The sequence below is a fragment of the Etheostoma cragini genome, chromosome 11, assembly GCF_013103735.1.
Source record: "Etheostoma cragini isolate CJK2018 chromosome 11, CSU_Ecrag_1.0, whole genome shotgun sequence".
Taxonomy (NCBI): domain Eukaryota; kingdom Metazoa; phylum Chordata; class Actinopteri; order Perciformes; family Percidae; genus Etheostoma; species Etheostoma cragini.
This window is the reverse complement of record NC_048417.1, coordinates 14674953-14695974: the sequence shown is the minus strand read 5'-3', so window position 1 is coordinate 14695974 and position 21022 is coordinate 14674953. Positions and strand designations below refer to the sequence as shown.

Here is a 21022-nt window from a genome sequence, read left to right as displayed (position 1 = left end):
TCACAAACAGGAAATCCCGCCGTCCTTCATAAAGGTGATTGGTTGTTCGTTTTGCACACCGTGTTATTATTTGTCAGTCGATATGTCAGTCCTCCTTTGTTGGATTCTTTTCCTGTTTATTATGCATGTTCAGTTTTACAGTACTGGTAGTGAGGCTTGTAGTTATATTGTTTACTTTCAAATACATTATTGTTACCTGTGAATCAAACTTGTTCAGTGAGACGGCTTCTTGCAAAGCCTGTCATATCTATCAGAAGACATACAGATAAGATATAAAAAGAGAAGTGCAATCACCTTATTTTTACAAATACACTGAATTCTTCTCCTGCATTTATCTCATCCTACCTAGAGCCCAAGTGAAATCACTTCACATTAGACACAGAGTGACATTTGGACATCGGTCCACAAAATGTCCGGCCAGCTGTAACTAGACTTTTTCCAGTAAATACCACTCTGACATAGGCTAATCAGTAAACATTGAACCCAAGCCCATTTAAAATACAATTAAATGTATTGTGACATTGATCTGATCATTATGACTCCTTTATCAGGCATAATTTAAAATGAAAAGACAAAAGAAGGTAGTCTAATGCACCAATCCAGTTCTCTCTCTAAAATGATTCACAGAAATGCAAACACCAGTGCTTTTTTCCCCAAATTTAAAAACCTGTAAACCTCACTGCAACGGGGTTAGTGTAGATATTATTATTGTTATTATTGTAATTTTATTTTTACAATGTGTAGTGTAACAAATGGCATTGGACTGCTGTGGCTTTAAAAACGGAGCCTGTGGCCTGCTGTGACTGAATAAAGTAACTGGTGGCGGAAACACTGTTTAATTTAATGATAATTGGTCAAGGCATGGCAGATTAGACCAATATCCCTATTTTTAAGTTAACAAAACAGATTTACTCTATTTAAGACACTGATTCTGACTCTTTGATGAATCTAAAGGATGCCATTTTTCATGGCAGGTTTGCTCTCATGCATTTCTACAAACTAATAGTTGCTTTTTCTCACATGTGAATAAGAAAGTGATCAGCAATAGAGTTTTAATATGTGTGTTGATTTCTTAGGACAAAAAGTGACACAATCGAGACGCAATCTGAGTTTGTTTTTGACCAGATTCATTCCCCTCCATCTGATTGTGCACAGTACAACATTGTGAAAGCATTGAAATGAGAGCCTGCATGCTATTGTACCTGCTCTGTGCCTGTGATGCTATCAGGACCCCACTTCTGAGTATTATTTGTGGTGTGTCAATTCCTCACAGTGTGCGACTGCAGTGAGGCTATTTCTCTCAACCTTCAATTCAAACTTGGCCCATTACAGCCAGACTACAAAAGCACTTTCCGTGCACTCAGAAGCTCACGGCAGTGAATGGTGGATATTTCCAATCACTCTGCTGTCAATCCAAGTGTCAAGTAAACACAGGCCAATGGAAACAGCTTTAGAAAAACCTTGCAGCTGTGTCTGTCTTACTCCAGGAGTCCTTGGAAACGTATCAACAATTTCTACAAAGACCTCCAAGTTAAAGGGAAAAGTCAATTATCCTAAAGGCAGCTCAAATGCAACACCCTAGTGGACGCGGTGGCCTACACAAGATACATAACTGTCATTATGTTTGTCTTCAGACCTGTGAGTGTTGTCTCCAGCTCGAGCTGCAAACAAAGGAAATAAAATTGTATTGACAGACCTTGTATTCACCTCATGAGAGGAATCTGTGAAGTCTGTGGAGCAATTACCCAGTGGGAGTTAGAGCACCTCTATAAGGATTCAGTGTGATAGATATAACTGTAAATAGGGGTGTCATTGACCTTCTCACTGCCCAGACCCTCTAGCTTTCAGTTTTTTTTTTCTCAGTATTGTTGTTGGGAAATACAATCTAAATTAAATTGCATTTTATTTAAAATAAATTGAGTAGAAATGTTAATCAAGACTTTATTTTTCAATGTTAGAGCCTCTTCTCTTTAACTTCTAGGAGTAGACATTCTTTAGAGCAGAAATGGGAAGAATAAGAGGAGTAACATGGTGAGTCCACAATGGCTTCGAGTGTTTCAAATTAACATATTGACAGTTGTTTTCATGATGGCCAGTCCAAGAGAGAGTGACCCCACAGGGAGAAACTGCCCTGCTGGAAGCACCTTGTGGGACAGTGTAAATGGGACCTGAGGGAGAATTGAAACTGGTGCAGCATGGAGAAATGTGGATGGAATATCAAATGTGTGTAATAAACTTTAACTCTGAAGCACCTGAGAAAGAAGCAATCATAGTGTTCTTTGTTTGAGTAACTGAGAATGTACCTGTTAGACATATAATAAGAGGTGCATGATAGGTTTTCATAATAATTACTATGGAAGTTCAACATCTTTTTGACATACGGATGTAAAATATGGTCGTGTTAAAGCATATTGATTTAGTATCAGAATAAAAAAAACTAAGCAGAAAAACATTCCGCTTTCGTATGGTATAAGTATGAAAATACATATGTGTATGCATAAACTATACAGAATCATTGTTGTAAACAGGGTTTGAGATTTGGAAGTGTGTATTACAAGCATGGCAGTGCAAAGGACTTTGAATAAAAATGGTATGTAATACACTTTTCTATATACAGATGAGATCATGTTTGTTGAGAAGTAAATTTACACTCAGTGATCAGTTTATTAGGTACACCTGTACAATGAATTGCAATCCAATACAACTGTTCTGCCATGAAGTCCACTTTTTGAATGTTTTTGTGTAGATAAATTATATGTTTTAACATTGAGTTGGTGTTGTTGAACTGGACAGCATTATGTTCAAAGGTGCGTCTAATCTTCTGCCTCCTCTATAGTGAAGTGCAATACCTTTAACTTTGACCTCATTAATAAATGTAATTGAACAGCCCACTTAGACTAACTAATAAAATGTTAACATACAGTTACAGTATGTATCCCAGTATAATATATATATATATATATATACAGTATATATATACACATACATATACACACACACACACACACACACACACACACACATATATATATACACACATATATGTCTCATGTGTAAAGAAAACATGAGTGAGCAGGAAAAACAAGTCTTTTATCTGTTATGGAATTCACATTAAACTGTAGGTCATAACAGAAGGGCACAAATATAAAACAAAACATAGCAACAACGGAAAAAAATGAACCAACCACTGTTCAAAAGTCCACATACCCTTCGTTCTTAATACTGTGTATTGCCATCTTTAGCATCAATGACAGCATGCAGTCTTTTGTAATAGTTGTCTATGAGGCCCCAAATTCTTGCAGGTGGTATAGCTGCCCATTCATCTTGGCAAAATGCCTCCAGTTCAGGCAAAGTCTTTGGTCAACTTGCATGAACTTGCATGAACCGCACGTTTGAGATCTCCTCAGAGTGGCTTGATGACATTAAGGTCAGGAGACTGTGATGGCCGCTTCAGAACCGTCACCTTTTTCTGCTGTAACCACCGAAGAGTCAACTTGGCCTTGTGCTTGGGCTCATTGTCGTGCTGGAAAGTCCAAGAGCGTCCTGTGCGCAGCTTCCGTGCAGAAGAACGCAAATTGTCTGCCAGTATGCTGCATTCAACTTGCCATCAATCTTCACAAGATTCCCTATGCCTTTAGAGCTTGCACACCCCGAAAACATCAGTGAGCCACCAGCATGCTTCACGGTGGGGATGGTATTCGGTTCACTATAGGCCTTGTTGACCCCTCTCCAAACATATAGCTTATGGTTGTGACCATAAAGCTCTATTTTGGTCTCGTCACTCCAAATTACAGTGTGCCAGAAGCTGTGAGGCGCATCAAGGTGTTTTGGGGCATATTGTAACTAGGCTTTTGTGTGGAATTGACGCAGTAAAGGCTTCTTTCTGGCAACTTGACCATGCAGCTCGTTTCTGTTCAAGTACCGTCGTATTTTGCTCCTTGCAACAACCACACCATCTTGTTCCAAAGCAGCCTGTATTTCCCCTCCTGTGGGTTCTTCTTTGCATCCCGAACAATTTTTCTTGCACTTTTGGCTGAAATCTTTCTCGGTCTATCTGACCTTGGCTTGGTATTGAGAGATCCAAGAATTTTCCACTTCTTAATAAGTGATTGAACAGTACTGACTGGCATTTGCAAGGCTGTGGATATTTTTAAATATCCATTTCCATCTTTATTAAGTTCCATCACCTTGTTAAGCAGATCTTTTGACAGTTCTTTTCTGCTCCCCACGGCTTAATATCTAGCCTGCTTAATGCATCCACGTGAGAGCTCACAAACTCATGGACTATTTATACACACACACACTAATTGCAATTTACAAAGCCACAGGTGTGGGAAATAATCTTTAATTGCCATTTTCAACTGTGTGTGTCACTTTGTGGGCCCATAACAAGGCCAAACATTCAAGGGAATGTAAACTTTTGATCAGGCCATTTGAGTTATTTCTGTTACAAATACTGTTTAAAAAGCAGCCAAACAACTGTGGAAAAAGATATGTCTTCACATGATCACTATGCTTTAATCAAAGAGAGTTTTTTTTGCATGATTTGCATATTTTCAAAATGTATGCCAGGGTATGCAAACTTATGAGCACAAATGTATCAATGGGCTAGTCAGACAGTTGACTAAAGAGAGCGCTTAGATAACATGAGCTGTTAGAGATTAATTTATGGCGTTCTTTTCTCTCAACATCATACTTGCAATGTTTTATCGCTCTGACAGATATGGCAATAAATCAAAAAAACTTGTTTCAGTACAACACGTAAAGTGCACGCATAAACTTTCATAAATGAACATGAAGTGTTATTTTAGTAAAATTCGGATACTAAATTGATTTCATGGCTGTAAGTAATAGTCCAAGTTTCAGACTGAGTAGTCCTACAATGGCAATAATTACAACATGGCAACACTTTTCATTGTTATCCAAAATAGAGATAATCTCCTCTCTGTAATGATATGATACAATGCCTTTACAATGACCATTGAATTTCCCACCACAGTCCCTTGTGCATTGCAATTGCTCTTAAAAATGGTGTTGTTATTTATATGTTTATTTGTTATAACTCATACATTCCTTTTTTAAATTTTCTAAGGTCTTTGGTGTGTACGTGATTTACAACAGCAAGCCGTGGTTCGGTCCTGGGTGTGTGTGTTTCAAAGCAAGCTTTCCACTCTGTGCCCTTCTTGGTTTGATGCCACTGTGGTTTGCCTCTAGGCAGAGTGGCTCCTCTTGATTGATGGTGCTGACAGAACATTTGTACCAGCAGAGAATCTGTCACATTTCTGGACTTGTTTTTATTACTTAGAGGTTAGACCAGTTAGATTGCTTTAAAAATCCACCTACGTCACCTGATAATGTTTATGAATACTTGCATACACATTAACCTGTGCTTATGTTTGCGTGAATACTTTGAAATGTGTAACATGGCACCACAACACTGAATGACTTAAATTGACTGAATGACTAAAGTCATTCTTGCCTCGCCTGTGACAGCAAAATTCTTAGTATCCAACCCCGAAATAGTTGAGGACGTATAGAAAAGAGACTTTGTTATGATGTTTGTTCCTATACAACATCTGCGTGATTTGAAATAGCTTTATTACTCGCTCTCAGAAGATTTATTGTCACTTTATGAAAAACAAAATAGTCCACAACCCAGACCACTGGGAACAACTCATCAATCCCTGGGTCTTAAATCTAAAGAAGATGAATATTCTTCTATGTGGGGTTTAGGTTGGCCAACACCAACACCACCACCACCCAGAGAGGAATGCAAAACAGTTTCGTCTCAAGCCCTTATTGTGTTCTCCAGAGTATCTGTATGGTTTCACTTAGAAAACAGTGAGCCAAAAACAGCCTGTTGTTGTATAGAAGACAGTATATGAGAACTGTGAATGTTAGTAGCAGTGACTTCCTTGGTCTGCAGCATGAAATATCTTTAAGTGATTAAAATCAGTGGTTAATGCTAAAGCTACCAAGCAAAGTACACTTATTGTTACTTTATACACGTTGTCATCCGTCTTTCGTTCCATCTCACCACAATAAACACTATCCTATATTTTGCCACTGATCTCAAATCTCAAAGACTATGATCCACCTTATTTCCATGACAAACACTGTTCTTTGGAGTGCTAGCAGAGACATGGTTCCTTTCTAAAACTTGGATATGCAATACTATTTCTGTGAAATGACCATTTTTATTCTATCTTTTTGTTCCCATCAAAAGGCCATTTTGTTCTCTGCAGTCTTAATGGTTACACGATATTCACCAAAGCGCTGCTGATCTACAGCTCTTTGTTCGGACTCCCACAGAGAATACAATCTTACTTTGGAGCACTGCGGCTGCAGCCATACAATTCCATCAGCATAAACGCTTCACAAACACTTACACACAAAGTATAGGGGCGAGAAAAACACTACTTCAGACAACAGGAATCGTTTTCTGGTTGTGGATTGTGTCACTTTCTATTTTCATACTATACTGAATATTATAAAATGTGGACTTTTTGTGAAAAATTTGGTTTGACTGAAGATTTCTTTTATTTATTCGTAGGTGTGTTTGCCTTCATTGTTCAGGGACAGAATAAAAAAACTGTAAACATAACAAGGATGCTATTTTTGTCAATATTTGAGGATTGTAGCGGAGTACTGCAGGGAGAGTTGAAGAGAGGACACACGTATTCATCAATCATAAATATAATGGAAATTTAAAATGAAAGGTTACCTCAATCACTTTACAAATAACAATTTAAACTGACCAGTTATTTTGGCCGAAACACCTGCATCCTGCATGTGCCCTTCTAAAATCAGCATCACTTAACAGATTTAATTATAATTGTCCCCTCTCTGCTATAGTCAATGTCAGCTGTGTCTTTTAATTCTCTAATCAGTGGTCGGCAGGACCACTATCACCGTCCCCATGCAGCTTCCCACTCAATACAGACATCCCAAAACACACACAGACTGGTTTTGTCAAATGTTTTATTGAGTGTAGACATCTGGGCTACTGTAAAACATGCATTATCTGCAGAAGGGGGAGAAGAGCAGGTGGCATTGTCCCCACTGTCAGCTGTGTCAGTGCTGGCACCCGTGATGGAGATTAATGAGGTATCTGGAGAGTAATATGCTCCTTCAAATGCTGCTACAATTTGAAGTGGGGGCCGATCCTGATCTTAAATAGCAAAGCTGTCAGAGTTTACTGAACCTGGGCTTTGGATCAGAGGGGGGATTTGATCCTACAGAATGTGAGTGTAGCAGTGGGTATCAGGCCAATGAGAAAAAAGGGGATAACAAGCACAAGTCAGTTATATAGACAAACAGATTGTTCTTGTGTCACTTTTTCTTAGGTGCATTTGGTACGTTAAACTTGAAAAAAATGATGTCTCCATCTTCAACAACGTAGTTTCTCCCCTGTTGTCTGTATTTCCCTGCTGCCTGTAAGATAACAAAGAAAAAACAAACTAACAATAGAGCATATTGTAATAAATAATTGGAAATAATAGTTCAGGATTAGTATCCAATCTATTTTATCAGCTACAATAACTTTTCTCCAACTGCAAATGTCATATTCTCACCCTTTCGCTCTCTCTCTCTCTCTCTCTCTCACACACACACACACACACACACTCTCTCTCTCTCTCTCACACACACACACACACACACACACACACACACACACACACACACACACACACACACGCGTTTTCTTCAAGGGGGGCCTGATTCCCACTAAGTAAATAATCCTCTCTTCTGCCCATTTCAGTTTCATGTGCACAAGCACAAAATGTTAATAAGTCTTTGATTACAGCCTATCAAACTTCTCAAGGAAACAAAATAAGTTCTAACATTTCTTTTGTATACAGTAAGTGTTTGTTCTCCTTCCCGGCAAACTCAAAAATAATTGACTTGAAGTGCTAATACGGACAGGTTTATGCATTCTGGTTCTGCACAGCGCACAATTAATTAGATAAATCAATGTCCCTTTAAAGGCTCAGGAGACCATTTAATCCAAGCTCAATACCACCAGAAACACTGGATGGAGAGGGAGACAGGGAAAAAAAATCAATGGCTATTTGTGATTCCTGAGTATGTATTAAACCAGACACGTCTAACTGGTTCATTTGCACTTGAAAGCAGCCATCTGGAGCAGCAAGCTTGGCTTAAGCAGATATGATTACTAATAATGTGATATCCCCATACACTGGCCCTATTCAGACTGCCTATTCCCACAACTGGCATTAAATAGGACAGACTTTAATGTCACAGTCAGAAATGCTCCATGTTCTTATGAGGCCCAAAAAGGGATTAGTAAGAGAGCATGCAGTAAGGACCTGACACTCAGATCTCAACCTCGGATAACAATGGTGGAACTCCCCAGAGACCCACACGTTTCACCCTCTGTTTGCAGCTTACGATGTGTGTGGACAATACACTGCTGCTGCATTAAATTCTAAATACTTATTAAAAAGGCTTAGATAATAAAGAGATTTAAATGTTTTCATAGTGCTTCCTTTCCACACTGGTTCCTGCCCGTCCTGTGTGTCACCATAATTACATTAGTTGAGCCTTGTAAATGGGCACATGGTGTTGATGATGCAATAGTGGGATTGTAACATCATGGCTTACAGCTGCTGTCACACAAATGTCACACACAGCAAGGTTTTAGTCTCTTCTGCTTTCGTTTAATTAACTGAGGATTCAATTTGTTGTCTGTACAGAAATTAAAGTATAAAAAACAGCATCTTTGATATAAAAGGCATCCTACAGCATTGATTAACAGATTAACTCTGTACCTTCAATTGCTAAATTACAGTTTGCCGAAAAGAAACAAAATGAATGCCAAACCTAGAAACAAAATTTGTAGTAAAAAGAAGCCTTTCGCAAAGTACTTGCTGTAGTTGGCACCCAGTTATTGTTTTTACAAATTCACCATGAAATCAGTTATTACATTTGACAGGAGTGTGCACATGAACAACCCACACTACAGTTAAAAGGTGAAAAACAAACACTGGCCATTGTGAAAATAAGATATTCATGTTACATTTCTGCGCTGCTCATCCATGAAACTGTCCTTATTTAACGAATTTCACACTTTATTTAACTTGCCGCTTTATATCACTGTCAAATGCTACAGTGGATTGTGGATTTGGCAACAGAGAGCTCTAAGCAAACAGCCTACTCTATAGATCAGATAAATGCCTGGTGAGGTGACGAAGTGCTACCTCTGAGCAACTGTGCTGAGCCACGAGCAAGAGCGCCATCAGCCAGTTAAGACACATTGTGATAAAGATATGCACAGCTGGAGCAGAATGGCAGTGTTTAGAGCCAGAATCAGTTGGCTTGTCAGGAGTGGTGCTAGAGTGTGTGCAGTAATTTCTTCCCCTGAGTAAAGGTGAAGAGCAGTTTGCAGTAGGAGCTGTGTGGTGACTGTCAGCTCCACTGATCACAGAAGACTTCCCCTCATCTCCTCCTGCACCCTGACTGCTCACCTTGACAGCACTCTCACTGCCTTCCTCTTTAAAATCCTGGAATTTCATTACTTCCGCCATAATGAAGCCCTTCTCAAAGTCGGTGTGGATCTTTCCCGCAGCCTGTGGAGCCTTAGTTCCTTTCTGTCACAAGGAAGGAAAAGAGGACAAATGAATTGTTTGGAGAAGATGGATTACAGCATGCGAGCGACATGGTGTTTGATAGGGTGATAGTGTTGTGAGCATCACTTGGAGGTGTTTTCAGTCAGGGTATTCTTGCCTCAGTCCTGATTTCTGGACAGCTTTCCACTCGGCTGTGCCCTGCTAGGGCAGTCTGGACACCGATAAGGACCCAGCACTGCTATCAATGCGTTCTGATTCCCATTCCGTGGTGGTATTGATTTCTGTCCAAGCAATCTTGCCTCATTGTGGGTTGCTGCTCGGCTCTCTGGTCATGACAGCAAGAAGACCCAGTGTTGCAGTGAGAGGCCAGGGGGCTATAGGCCTCACTGCATTAGGCCTTACTATTTTGGCACAGCAGAGTTTGGTCATTTAAATTCCTTTCAAACCTTTAAAAATGAATCACTGTGGTCACTGCAGGGCTACTGGAGTATGTAAAGCTGTTTTTTATGTCTTTAAATTAACTTTGAATGATGATTTTATCTCCAAAACATCAATTTAGAGGTGCCCCTGAAGTATTTCCGATGCTATTCACAATACACAAAATAACAATTTAATAGCTTCATAAATTCTTTGTACCTTTTATACTCTTTAAAACTCTATAAGACACACACATGGTGACTGATAAAATGTGCAATTTATATGCACTGAAATAATGCAGGGTGGAAATGACAAATGACCCAAATAAGTGACGTGGCTGTTGTGTATCATTATGACTCCTGCCTGTCGACCTGCTTGCTCTCTCTCTCTGCTCTGCAGCTCTGTGCTCAGGAACTGTTGAGCAGTTTTAATTATGTATATAATCAGGTTGGGGTCAACATATTTCATGCCAAAAGAATGATGCGTATTTAATGACTCTAATACATTACCATCTCTTTGCAATCTCGTTGACGGAGTGCTTGTGAGTTTAACTACCATTAATCAGCATCAAGGTTTGTCTATCTGGAGAAAAATAGATTAAGGGAGAGATTTTTTTTCATACGGAGCATTACAAGAGATCCACATTGTCCTAGTTAAGAGCTATGCAGAGCAGGCTGATAGATAATGGTCACCTCGAGGCTGCCTAATAAAGCATGTTAAAAGACTTAGGAACACGACATTACTGAGTGTAGTTTTTACAATGCAAGATGTATTGGCTTAATATAGTTACTCACTGATGCTTACCTGACTAAATACCCCTCACACATAATCAAGGCTGGCTGTAATCAGTTATGTCGACGAGGACAAGCGTGTTTTTGAGGATGCTTTTGAAGTGTTTCACAGCTTTTTTTTGTAAATAGCGAGGACATCAGTCATGCTGAGACGAGTGTGTGCATAGACCCGGTGATGTCACCTGACTAAAATGTAATGTGTCTTGTATAAAAAAAGAAAAAAAAAGGAAGTGAGCTCACCTTCCCCCAAGGCCTGTACAGTCTGAGAAGCCCTCCTAAAAACATTTACCAAATGGTTTCTGTTTACATATTTGCCTGGACATGTTTCATATAATTTGCAACATTACATTTAATGTTAATATAATTAAAAAAATAATAAAATTGGTTTGTTTGAAGGTGGCTGTTTCTTACACAGAAGTTTCATGTGAAGTACATCACTGATACAATGATCTGATCTAGTCAGTAGCAAAAGAATACGGACAATTTGCTGCACAGAAATAAAATCTGCATTTCTGATCAAAATGTGAATATTTTTTAGCATGGGGTGTCCTGTTGGCAGGAGATCTGAGGCTAATACTGTATAACTGCAATGTCCTGTGCTCATATCTGACCAGAAGGGGTTTGTTTCTCTTGCTTTCTTAACTTCCTGTTCCTCTTCTTTGTAAACAAAGTAATAAAATAATCACCCTGAAATAATCTTCAAAAAATTAAACACAGTATAAGTTCCTGAGCCTGTATTTTGTTATGTGTAGCAAAATACCACCAAAATAGCAGATGATATGATAAATTCCTGTATTGTCACTACATATTGACTCATACACCAAAAGACTGGAATTGTACTCCTATGATATAATAACTAGAAATTAAGTTTAACACTTGTCAAAAGGAATGTATAGTGAAACAAAAGTATTTTGCCTTGTGCTTTGTTTTTGTGTCAAATCCCTGGATCTAAATTTGGTGTTCGGACTCAGAGCTCATATTCCAGCTAGTGTTTACCTCAGAGGTGGACGTTCTTCATACACCAATCTATTTTGCACTTCAGGAAAATGAAATGAAACTGTCAACAGTGAAATGTTTGAATTGGTAGTGACTATCTAGTTTATGACAAAATAAGCTGTAGTGATGTTCATCCATCCACCACAAAGACCAGTCCGGTTGACATTTTCAACCGGATGCTTGTTGTTAAAAGTTCTTTACTTTTGAAGTGATTAACAACAAAACTGGTAGAGAGCTTAAGAAGATCTATTGGCTTTTTTAAACATCTTGAAAAAACGGTTGTGTCCTGTTGAAGATGCATGAGGCCCAAAGCAAAAAACATCTCCTTGTGCCCTGTAAGTTCAAACCCAATGTCAATTTTAGAAAATTTAAAAGCAGTATCTGCAATGATAATCCACTGCTTATCTCTCATTGCTGCTTCTAAATAAACATAATTTGTTGCAGCCTATTCACCAAAGAAATTGAAGAGACACAACCTGGAGAATTTCCTGATTATTTGCCATTCATATATGAAAGCTGTAAGTAGCTCACAGTCAGGGAACAAAGCCTTAATGATCTGCTTGGCAACAAGTTATTTGAATAGATGTCATTGTAGAAAATTGCAATGCTTTTTGAAAATGGTCATCCAAGTTATGATTATAGGATTGAAAGTAAAAAGTGAAAAGTTTTAAATGCATGATTACGTACGACAGGATACAACCCAAATCTTTAGTTTTCAAAAAGTTTCACAAAAAGTGACTGTTTTTTTAACCGCCTACATGAACCCTATAATATGTAACTCCTGACCAGTAAAATACCATATTTTATCTGCACTCTATCCTTCTATTTTCTCAAGAATAAAAAAAAATATGTCTTAACACAGTAACAGCATGCAAAGCCAACATCTGTATTGATGTAAATCCTGTTATCCCATTGCCCAAAGCTCTTGGCCGGCCGGGCTCAGTAAACTGAAACACACAGGGAGGAGGAGCCCCCTGCAAGGGCCACAAACAGTCGAATGAAAAGCGACATCAATTCTGGCACAGACAACCTCCGTCACACAGATTAGGCAGGCACAATGCACAGGCTCCTTATCTCCAGCGGCAGGAGGAGGGCAGGCAGATCTGCACAGGATGGAAACATTCTCATGGACGTAATGGGCAAAATCAATTGTTGCCCTCCTCAATCAATGTAGCCCCCACTTTCACTGTTCAGCAGCTCACCAGTAATTGAAGTTATCCTTGGCCTGTAATGACTAGCTAAAGCACAACCATGACAAAGTTGAAAGTGTGGGATATCAGTGAGGGTGCCAGCAGGGTGGAACGTGGGACACTGTGTGTATTTGTGTCTGTGTGTGCGTGTGTGTGTGTGTGTGTGCATGTGTGTGGCACGCAGCAGGCAGGAGGCAGAAGGCTCTTACCCGAATGGTCCATGCACGGACCTCATCTGGTCCAGCAGTGAAGAAGTACTCCAGCAGCAGGGCTGCGTAGCCTGCCTTGATGATTTTGCTCAGGGCGCTGGTGGAAAGAAATTTCTGTTTAAATTGAGGGGTCTGAACTGTTTAGGTATTATTTATTGCCCCTAATGTCGAGACAAAGTTCACTTCAGTGGCAAGGCCCCATTCATTTCAATATATACTCATTAAGTGAATAAGATGGGTCACTTTGTTTCACATAAGACATTCAACTCTCCAATGGTTTCTTTGATTAATTAGAAAGCTTGTAGACTCATTTAGAAATTTTAAGAATTCAACCCGATCCCTCGTTCTGCACCAAGAGAAAAAAAAAAACATCTGCTGTCACAATTTTTCTTTCCATAGAGGTTTTCACACGAGAACAATACACCCAAAATGCCCAAGTTATAATTATACCTACAGATGACAGATGACAGTTAAAAACTTAATTTAGAGGAAAACCCTTTGAGTTGTTCAGTAAGAAGAGGAATCCTTTGCTTTATAATGGTAATTACTCTTCCATTTATTATTCTATCAGCACATGCAATTAAAGGAGTGCATGGAGGACACAGCTGATAATAAAGTGTGGGGAGACGGAATGCTAATTAACCTCTGCGTCTTGTGCTCTGTGCAGTGCTGCTGCCTCTCCTCTTCACTCTTGTCCTGTAGCTGACTTTCCAGGGCGCTGCTGAAGGGGATGACCATGGCTCCGGGGTCATGACTGTCCACCCACTCCTTGATTTTCACCAACCTGGTAAAAATCAGCAGCCACACGACCAGTTGAAGGACTTGATTAACATGAAAGTATTTATCTGCTGGCATATGCATATTCACGAGAGCGGCTGAACATATGAGTGTTTGCAGGACACTGAAGTCCAAAGTTGACATTTCTTATAAGGATTTTGTTTCCATAAAGTTTTTGACTAAACCTTTTGACTTGGCATGTGCTTATACAAAAGGGCATAGATCCACAAAGATGATTTTGTATGCAGGAAAGAAATAAGTGTGTGAAAAATGAAAAATGTTGATTTGTATTAATGAATAAGATTTAAAAATTACACATTGCTTATTGTAAGATAATACCTAACTACTTGTAAGATGACCATCCCTTATGTTTTAGAAGCTGATCATATCTTTTGTATGAAAAATAATCTGCAAAGTAACTTTAGCTGTAGAATTAATGAATTGGAGTAAAACGTACATTTCTCTCTAAAACATATGGAGTGGAGATATAAAGTAGAACAAAATGGAAATTCTAATACCTCAGAATTGGACTTAAGTACTGTAATTGAGTACATGTACTTAGTAACTTTCCATCAAGTTCATAACACACACACAGCTTTTGCTTAATATTTACTATAACAAACAAATAGTTTTTCCACCCCAGCTAAACATGTATCATGATGCCATGAAGGAGAAGAAAAAAACTAACAGCTAAGTGTCTCCTTACTTATAAATGCCTTTGTCATTCTCTTTACCACCTGAGTGTTTTCTTTCTTATTGTCTTCCAGTGCAGCAGGACACCTGACATTGCAGGACAAAGATATCCTCACACTTAATGGTAACTCTCAGTCAGGACAATACAAGGGGGTTAGGGCAATTATGAGATTAGCACCGCAAGCTCTACGGCTGGGATGGACAGGTCTTAAAAACAGCATCACACAAATCCATTTTCACACGGCGGCCCTGACGGAGCTCGTAGGCTGGATTGATTCTAAGGGGTCCCTGTCATTATCTGTAATGCTAGTTTCCTGTTTAAAGCCCATATGAATCAAAGACTGGGAGGGACAGATCACCTCAAAACCACATCTATTCCAACAACAATGTCACTGCTTTATCACCCACTGCTCCTACCTAATATTTATCAATATACAATATGTGACAGGGATAGCCCAGTTTTTGCTTTGATTGGATGCTTTTCCCAACAAGCTAGAATAACACTACATGGTAAATTTGGAATGCCTCATATACTACTTTGTCTGTTCAGATGCACATCAATTAAGAGCAGTAACCTAATATTTCCATGTGGAGCTGACGTTTCACCGTCACCACAATAGGGTAGTCACCAATGTCTCACCAATGAAAGACAGAAAAATAAAACACATTTAGTCAAAGCCAAAAAAGCTAAAAAATAAATAAAAGGAGATGGCGGGCACTCCAATAGGGGAAAAAATCCGATCTGAGATAATAACAGCTGTAGTTTGTCACTTTTAGCAGCACAGATGTCTATTTGGTGGCACGTTATTTGCATTCCTCAGGTATTGCGTACTCTACAGGCGGCTGAATAATGATTCACAAATCACTCTCTCCATTCCAGTCAAGGGCTGTGATCCTTTGAATAGTCCATTGTACCTGAGACTGTAATTGGTGAAGTCTTGACAAAGCTGAGCCAAGCCAGCCAAGCAACAAAAAGGCTCTTGGTAGAAGGCTGAGGGGTGATTTTAATAATGCGAATGCGAGACGGAGAACGTGAGCTGCAAATGAGCATGGGGGTCTCTGGGTCCTTGCACTGAGTGACACAGGACCAGACAAACACCTTGCCACAAGAACATGAAACTCCCCCTTCCTTCAATTCCAGAAACAAAGCACTGTCAATTAAGAGCTTTGATGCTCTGTCAACATGGCTCCCAAAACCGATTCTGTCAACTTCACCGCTGCCTACCTATGCCACTTTGCAATTTGTATTTGTGTCCTTTCCAATTATTTGTGTGAAATGGTATGTGAATGTGTAAATTGGGAAACTGTTTATGTAAAACATGCTGCAGATGATTTTTATTATCTTTTATTATTATATTTATTTCATTCAAGACATTTTAAATCATAAAGGTCTTCATGTAAACCTGTATTTCAATGAAAATCAAAGTGTTGACAAGAATCATACATCAAGGCTTGGTAACAGTTAAATCCGCACAATGGCATAGTGTTAGTATCTCCTCTCTTGAAAATGTACTTTTTAATGCAGCATCCTCATCTTTGAAAATTGGAAATCCTCTATGTAGATATGTGAACTTCCATAATATAAATAATATATTTGTTCATGTAAAACACTTAAAAGCGTTTTAACAAGTCTAAGCTGCAAAAAAAGAAAATTCAGTGAGCGAGATTGTGTATGTGTGTGTCTTGTCAGTCTCCCATTGTGTCCCAGTGCCATCTCTCACTGCTCGCTAATAGAAAGATTCAGCACTTTCTGGTCTTGATATCCCTCTCTGAACAAATGATGCCTGAAATTTTTATTCTTTTTATAATGGAATTCCAACGGCCTTTGCTGCAAACCAAGTGGAAATTTTTGCATATCAAGTAGGAAAAATTAAATGTTAACCACGTTTTAATGTGATTAAGGGTGACAGGGACATTATTTCTGCTAATCATTCACCAGCTTGAAGGCTCAAACAAAGCTAAGGAACAAGCCATGTTTGTGCTCTTCCTGCTGCTCTGAATTCAAGGAGAAAAATAGTTCTCTAAATAAACTTTTGCAAATCTAAAACATTTTTTGTATCTTTATGTTAATTGATAAAAAACAAGGCACTATAAAACAACATGTTTATCTTACAACTAGATAAATATGCCATATTTGTTCTAAGCTTAAGATGTGAAGCCTGTTGTACAATACATCCGATTTAAAGCTCAATGTAAAATGAGGGTACAAAATCAAAAACAATTGAAGCTTCCACAACAAGCTGGCTCTGAATGGAGATGTCCCACAGGGGGCCACTCTCTGGGGCTAGCCTATTTGTCTTTTTGTGTGGGAATCTTAAGGGGGGAATAATTCCTGTGTTTCTCCATGCCTGGGGCTTCCCTGGGCTTTGTCAGAGCTTTGATCTGCTTAAAAGGCTCAGGAGGGGTTAACAATTGAGTTTCTAAAGTACAGGGGCAGCTACCTGAGACAATGACCTGGCCTGCGTCTGACATACATTCATACAGGTTGGCTTTATTAGCAGTGCTTAGCCAGGTAAGCCTGTAAAAGGTGGGCCATCACCACCAGTTTGAGGTCTCCTTTCAAATGCAATTGAATGTTGACAGAATTGAAGAATAATCCACTACCTGCATTCACTACAACTTCATCACTGACACACCCAACCTGGTGAGTGATGAAGGGATCAGCAACGGGCGTCTGGCCAGGAAGGTTTAGATCATTTAAAAACCCTGGTCAGGTGTGCCCAGTTACCGCAATGGCACCTCAGCTTCACACAGTACCAAGGCAAAGGGCGCTGGGGCCGCCCCAACCAGCCATGTGTATTACTGAGCCGTTTCAAAATCCTGGCAGCTGGGCACAGACTCATCAAATCATAAACCTGGGGTCCCTTCTGTTTTGCTGGTCCCCAGTTGCAGGGACAAGCATCCTAGAGGGTTAGGATGCTGCGAAACACAGCGCCTACAACCCCCCTCATTTTTCCTTCCTCTGTGAAGGGAGACAGATATGAGAGGTATGAGCTCATGGTGGCTTTTGAGGCTTGGAAGTTGGGGGCTCTGTGGGAAGCTTTTTATCCTCCCAGCGGTGAGCTCCTGAGCAACAAGAGTGCAGACGCTTTCTGCTCCCTATGGCCATGGCTGGATTGAAAGGCATTACACATCAGACACACACACACACACACACATCAGACACACACACACACACACACACACACACACACACACACACACACACCAATATTGTGAACATCTTTCAGCCTTCAAAGCAATCACACAAGCTGGAGGAAACAGCGCAGGCACAATGGGAGCAGCTTTAATTAAGAGCATCATCTCACATCATATCTTAAAGAAACCTCGAGGCTGTGCTGGTAACAAGCTTTTTTGAACAACTTTTTCTTTGATAACTACACCCATTAAATTTTTTAAAGACAAGACTTGTGACTTTAAATGTTTGCACATGATAGATAAAACCCTAAAAAACCATCTCCCCCAGTTTACGATGGTTGTTGAGAACACATTATCAAAGCTATGGCCTTGTTTAAGGGTATTTGGGAGAGAGGGGTTACAAAAAGGCAAACATTTGAAATTCAAACAGTAACCCAAAAGAGTACATTCCATATCACCCAAAATAATTCTCCATATGGGGTATCTATGCTGTCATTCACAGCAGTTGACTGGGCGAGAGAAAATAAGGGGGCTGGGGTAGAGTGGGGGAGTCATCAAGATGTGACAATTGTGACAAGAGCAGGCAAAGTGTAGCGTTGAAGAACACCACACGGATTTCTCCATCTCTTTTTTTCCCCCAGGATGACAGCTTAATGTCTACCACATGCAATATTTATTCTCATCGTATGTCAGACTGTCTAGCTGTCTTAGGGAGTACAAAGAATGCCACTTATTAGAATAAAAGCAGAAGGAAGGTAATCAAGGACATATGTAACATCAGCCAATCATGTCCCCTTCCGATCCCACATTTTTTCCTCCCCCATTCATAACAGTTCAACAATAATCCTGATAATAAACATTTAGGAGCTGTATTTGGCAACACTAAATACATGTATATGTCTCATTAGAGCTGCTGTGACCACAGGCAACTCACTGTGGGATGTGTGTTCAGGCTTAACCTTATCGCATTGATAATAAAAAGCACAGCTCAACAAAGCCAAAACAATCAAATTGTATCATTAGAGAGACTTGAAACTTACAGACATTTCTTTTTATTTCTGCAATGCCAAACATTGGCTTTGCAGGAAAACAATTCCCAGGGAGCCTTCAGAAGAAAGCAAACATGTTAAACTGCTACAGAAGTGTCTACATACATGAACTGCAAGCAATTCACTCAGCATTAGCGTACTTGGATAAGGAATGATAAATGAAGGGAGAGTAACAATCTGTATTGCATTTTGGAGAGCAATCTGATTTCTTGCAGGTTCATTAAAGAACAAACAAGAACGGTAAATGTCTCTTCTAGTCTCAAGTTTAGGGTCTGTCTCATTAGCTACAACAACAGTGCAGTGTCTTCGCCACCAGGACACAACAAAGACAACGGGGTGACATGTCAACAGTGTCCTTTCATTACCTGGACTAGGGACAGTCAATAACCAGACAAACTGGACCAACAGGACTTTATTAGCACCATCTGTTATAGTTTTACTACATACCCTCTCCTGTTGTTTTCTCCCATTGAAAGCTAGCTAAAGGCATCCATTAGGACTGAGTGTGGGTAGTAGGGTATCCATCTTCCCCATGTTTATCAGGATCCCACACGATAAATGGATTGTGCATAGAAATAAAAAAAGGAGCAAGTGATCGTTTATCTCCCTCACGGCTTTGAAAAAGGAGTCAGTGGTTTTGCACTCAATAAAGTTTCAGTTGTGTTTATGGGAATTATGGTTTGAGTAGCTGAAGTCGACTGCAGAGACAGCTTTCATGGAGTGGCTTCCAGTAAATCATAATAGTCTCCGCCCATTTCCGTTTTTCTTTGGTCTCTGAATCTTGAAGAGTACTCAAAAGTGGCTGGCTGTTTGTCAGAAATCATCACACAAAAAAGAAAATGCATGTTTAAGTTATTACTTGGCCTCTTCAAAACCCCCCAAAAATGCATAAAACAAAAATACAAGGCAACACTAAAGCTGAGCACATGAAGCATTTACATGATCTGTTTAGAGAAGCATTGAGGGGAAAATAGTTACTGTTTGAGCTCTTAAGGCAACAAGACATTCTGTCATGGCTTCCTCTACTCTAATTGTCAAAGCTCCTCCTACAGGCCAACTAGAGTATCAGACTTAAAGATATTTCTTCTCCTTTTTAACTGCTGGTGGTTTTCTTTTATTATAGAACCAAAGATGTTTAAATATGCTAAATGATTTCCTGAAATGGCTGGACACTGTAATTTTTAGCAATCATAACTCAAGCAAGAGTACACAGTGCATTTGTTGTATGTTCAGCCACGGATTGATACACATTTTATCTGCTAGTGAGTATTTACGACAGTGAATGTGGTATTGATCCAAAATAAAAACTAGAGTGGCAATGTTTGTTGAAACAAAGAAACATGTCACCCAGTGAAACAGTGTTGTTCATAAATGTGTTTTTAATAGTGGAGCTCTATGGCACAGAGCAATAAGATGCACACAAGCAATATTTTATAATAGAATCAATTCATTGTTGGTTTTAAAGGAGGGAAGGGATGAAAACAGATAAATACTGTCACACAGCAATCAGAATGTACAAAACAAAAGAACACAAGGCAGCTCTGCGAAGCATCATGCATGAAAAAAATCATATTTTTAAAAATGCATTTTCGTGAAATTTGTTGAAAATAAGGAAAAATACAGACTATCGCCAACTGTATCTTCTAAAGTAGACAGGGCTTGAGTCAGGGTCTTCCTTAACAACACCTTAACAAGGACTTGTTGATCCCATCTCCTGAAGTAGCAAGACACTTATTGTTGTCCGGACACAAGCTGTCTTTTCAACAACAGTCAGAAATGGCTGATGAGAGTTCACACATGGCATGTGATTTTCTGAATTACACCATGTCAGACAAATGGGGGGAATTAATTATGAAAGATTAATCTATGCCTTTGTGATAGAAAATAAAAAAGATGATTAAAAAGGCTGACTGGAAGAGGAGCTGTGGCATGTTCATTGGCTATTTCAGTTGTGGTTTCCTAAACATTAAGACAGAGGTACCAAATGTAAAACGCACGCAAATAATGTTTAAAGAGATGAAGTATTCAATTCGTAAAAAGAAGTGTAATAAGAATCAAGTAACATCTATGGAGACTAAAGAAAGAAGTGCACGCACACGCACAGTTAATAAAAGCTCCAAGCAATGGTACCCTGCAGTTCTTACACTCACCAGGATAACCCACATGCAGAGG

The 21022-nt window shown here is 39.3% G+C and overlaps 1 protein-coding gene across 2 annotated transcripts in view; it reads right to left on the bottom strand.

The window, feature by feature from the left end:
• Positions 1 to 6964: 6964 nt before the first annotated feature.
• LOC117952635 (obg-like ATPase 1) overlaps positions 6965 to 21022 on the bottom strand; it is a 44344-nt gene continuing 30286 nt past the window's right edge. For both annotated transcript variants that reach the window (XM_034885086.1, XM_034885085.1), the window contains 4 exons: positions 13837 to 13977; positions 13194 to 13290; positions 9489 to 9611; positions 6965 to 7434 (listed from right to left, as the gene is read on the bottom strand). In XM_034885086.1, coding sequence (XP_034740977.1) covers positions 7333 to 7434; positions 9489 to 9611; positions 13194 to 13290; positions 13837 to 13977 — 463 coding nt within the window. In that variant the 3' untranslated portion in view covers positions 6965 to 7332. The remainder of the gene's footprint in view (positions 7435 to 9488; positions 9612 to 13193; positions 13291 to 13836; positions 13978 to 21022) is intronic.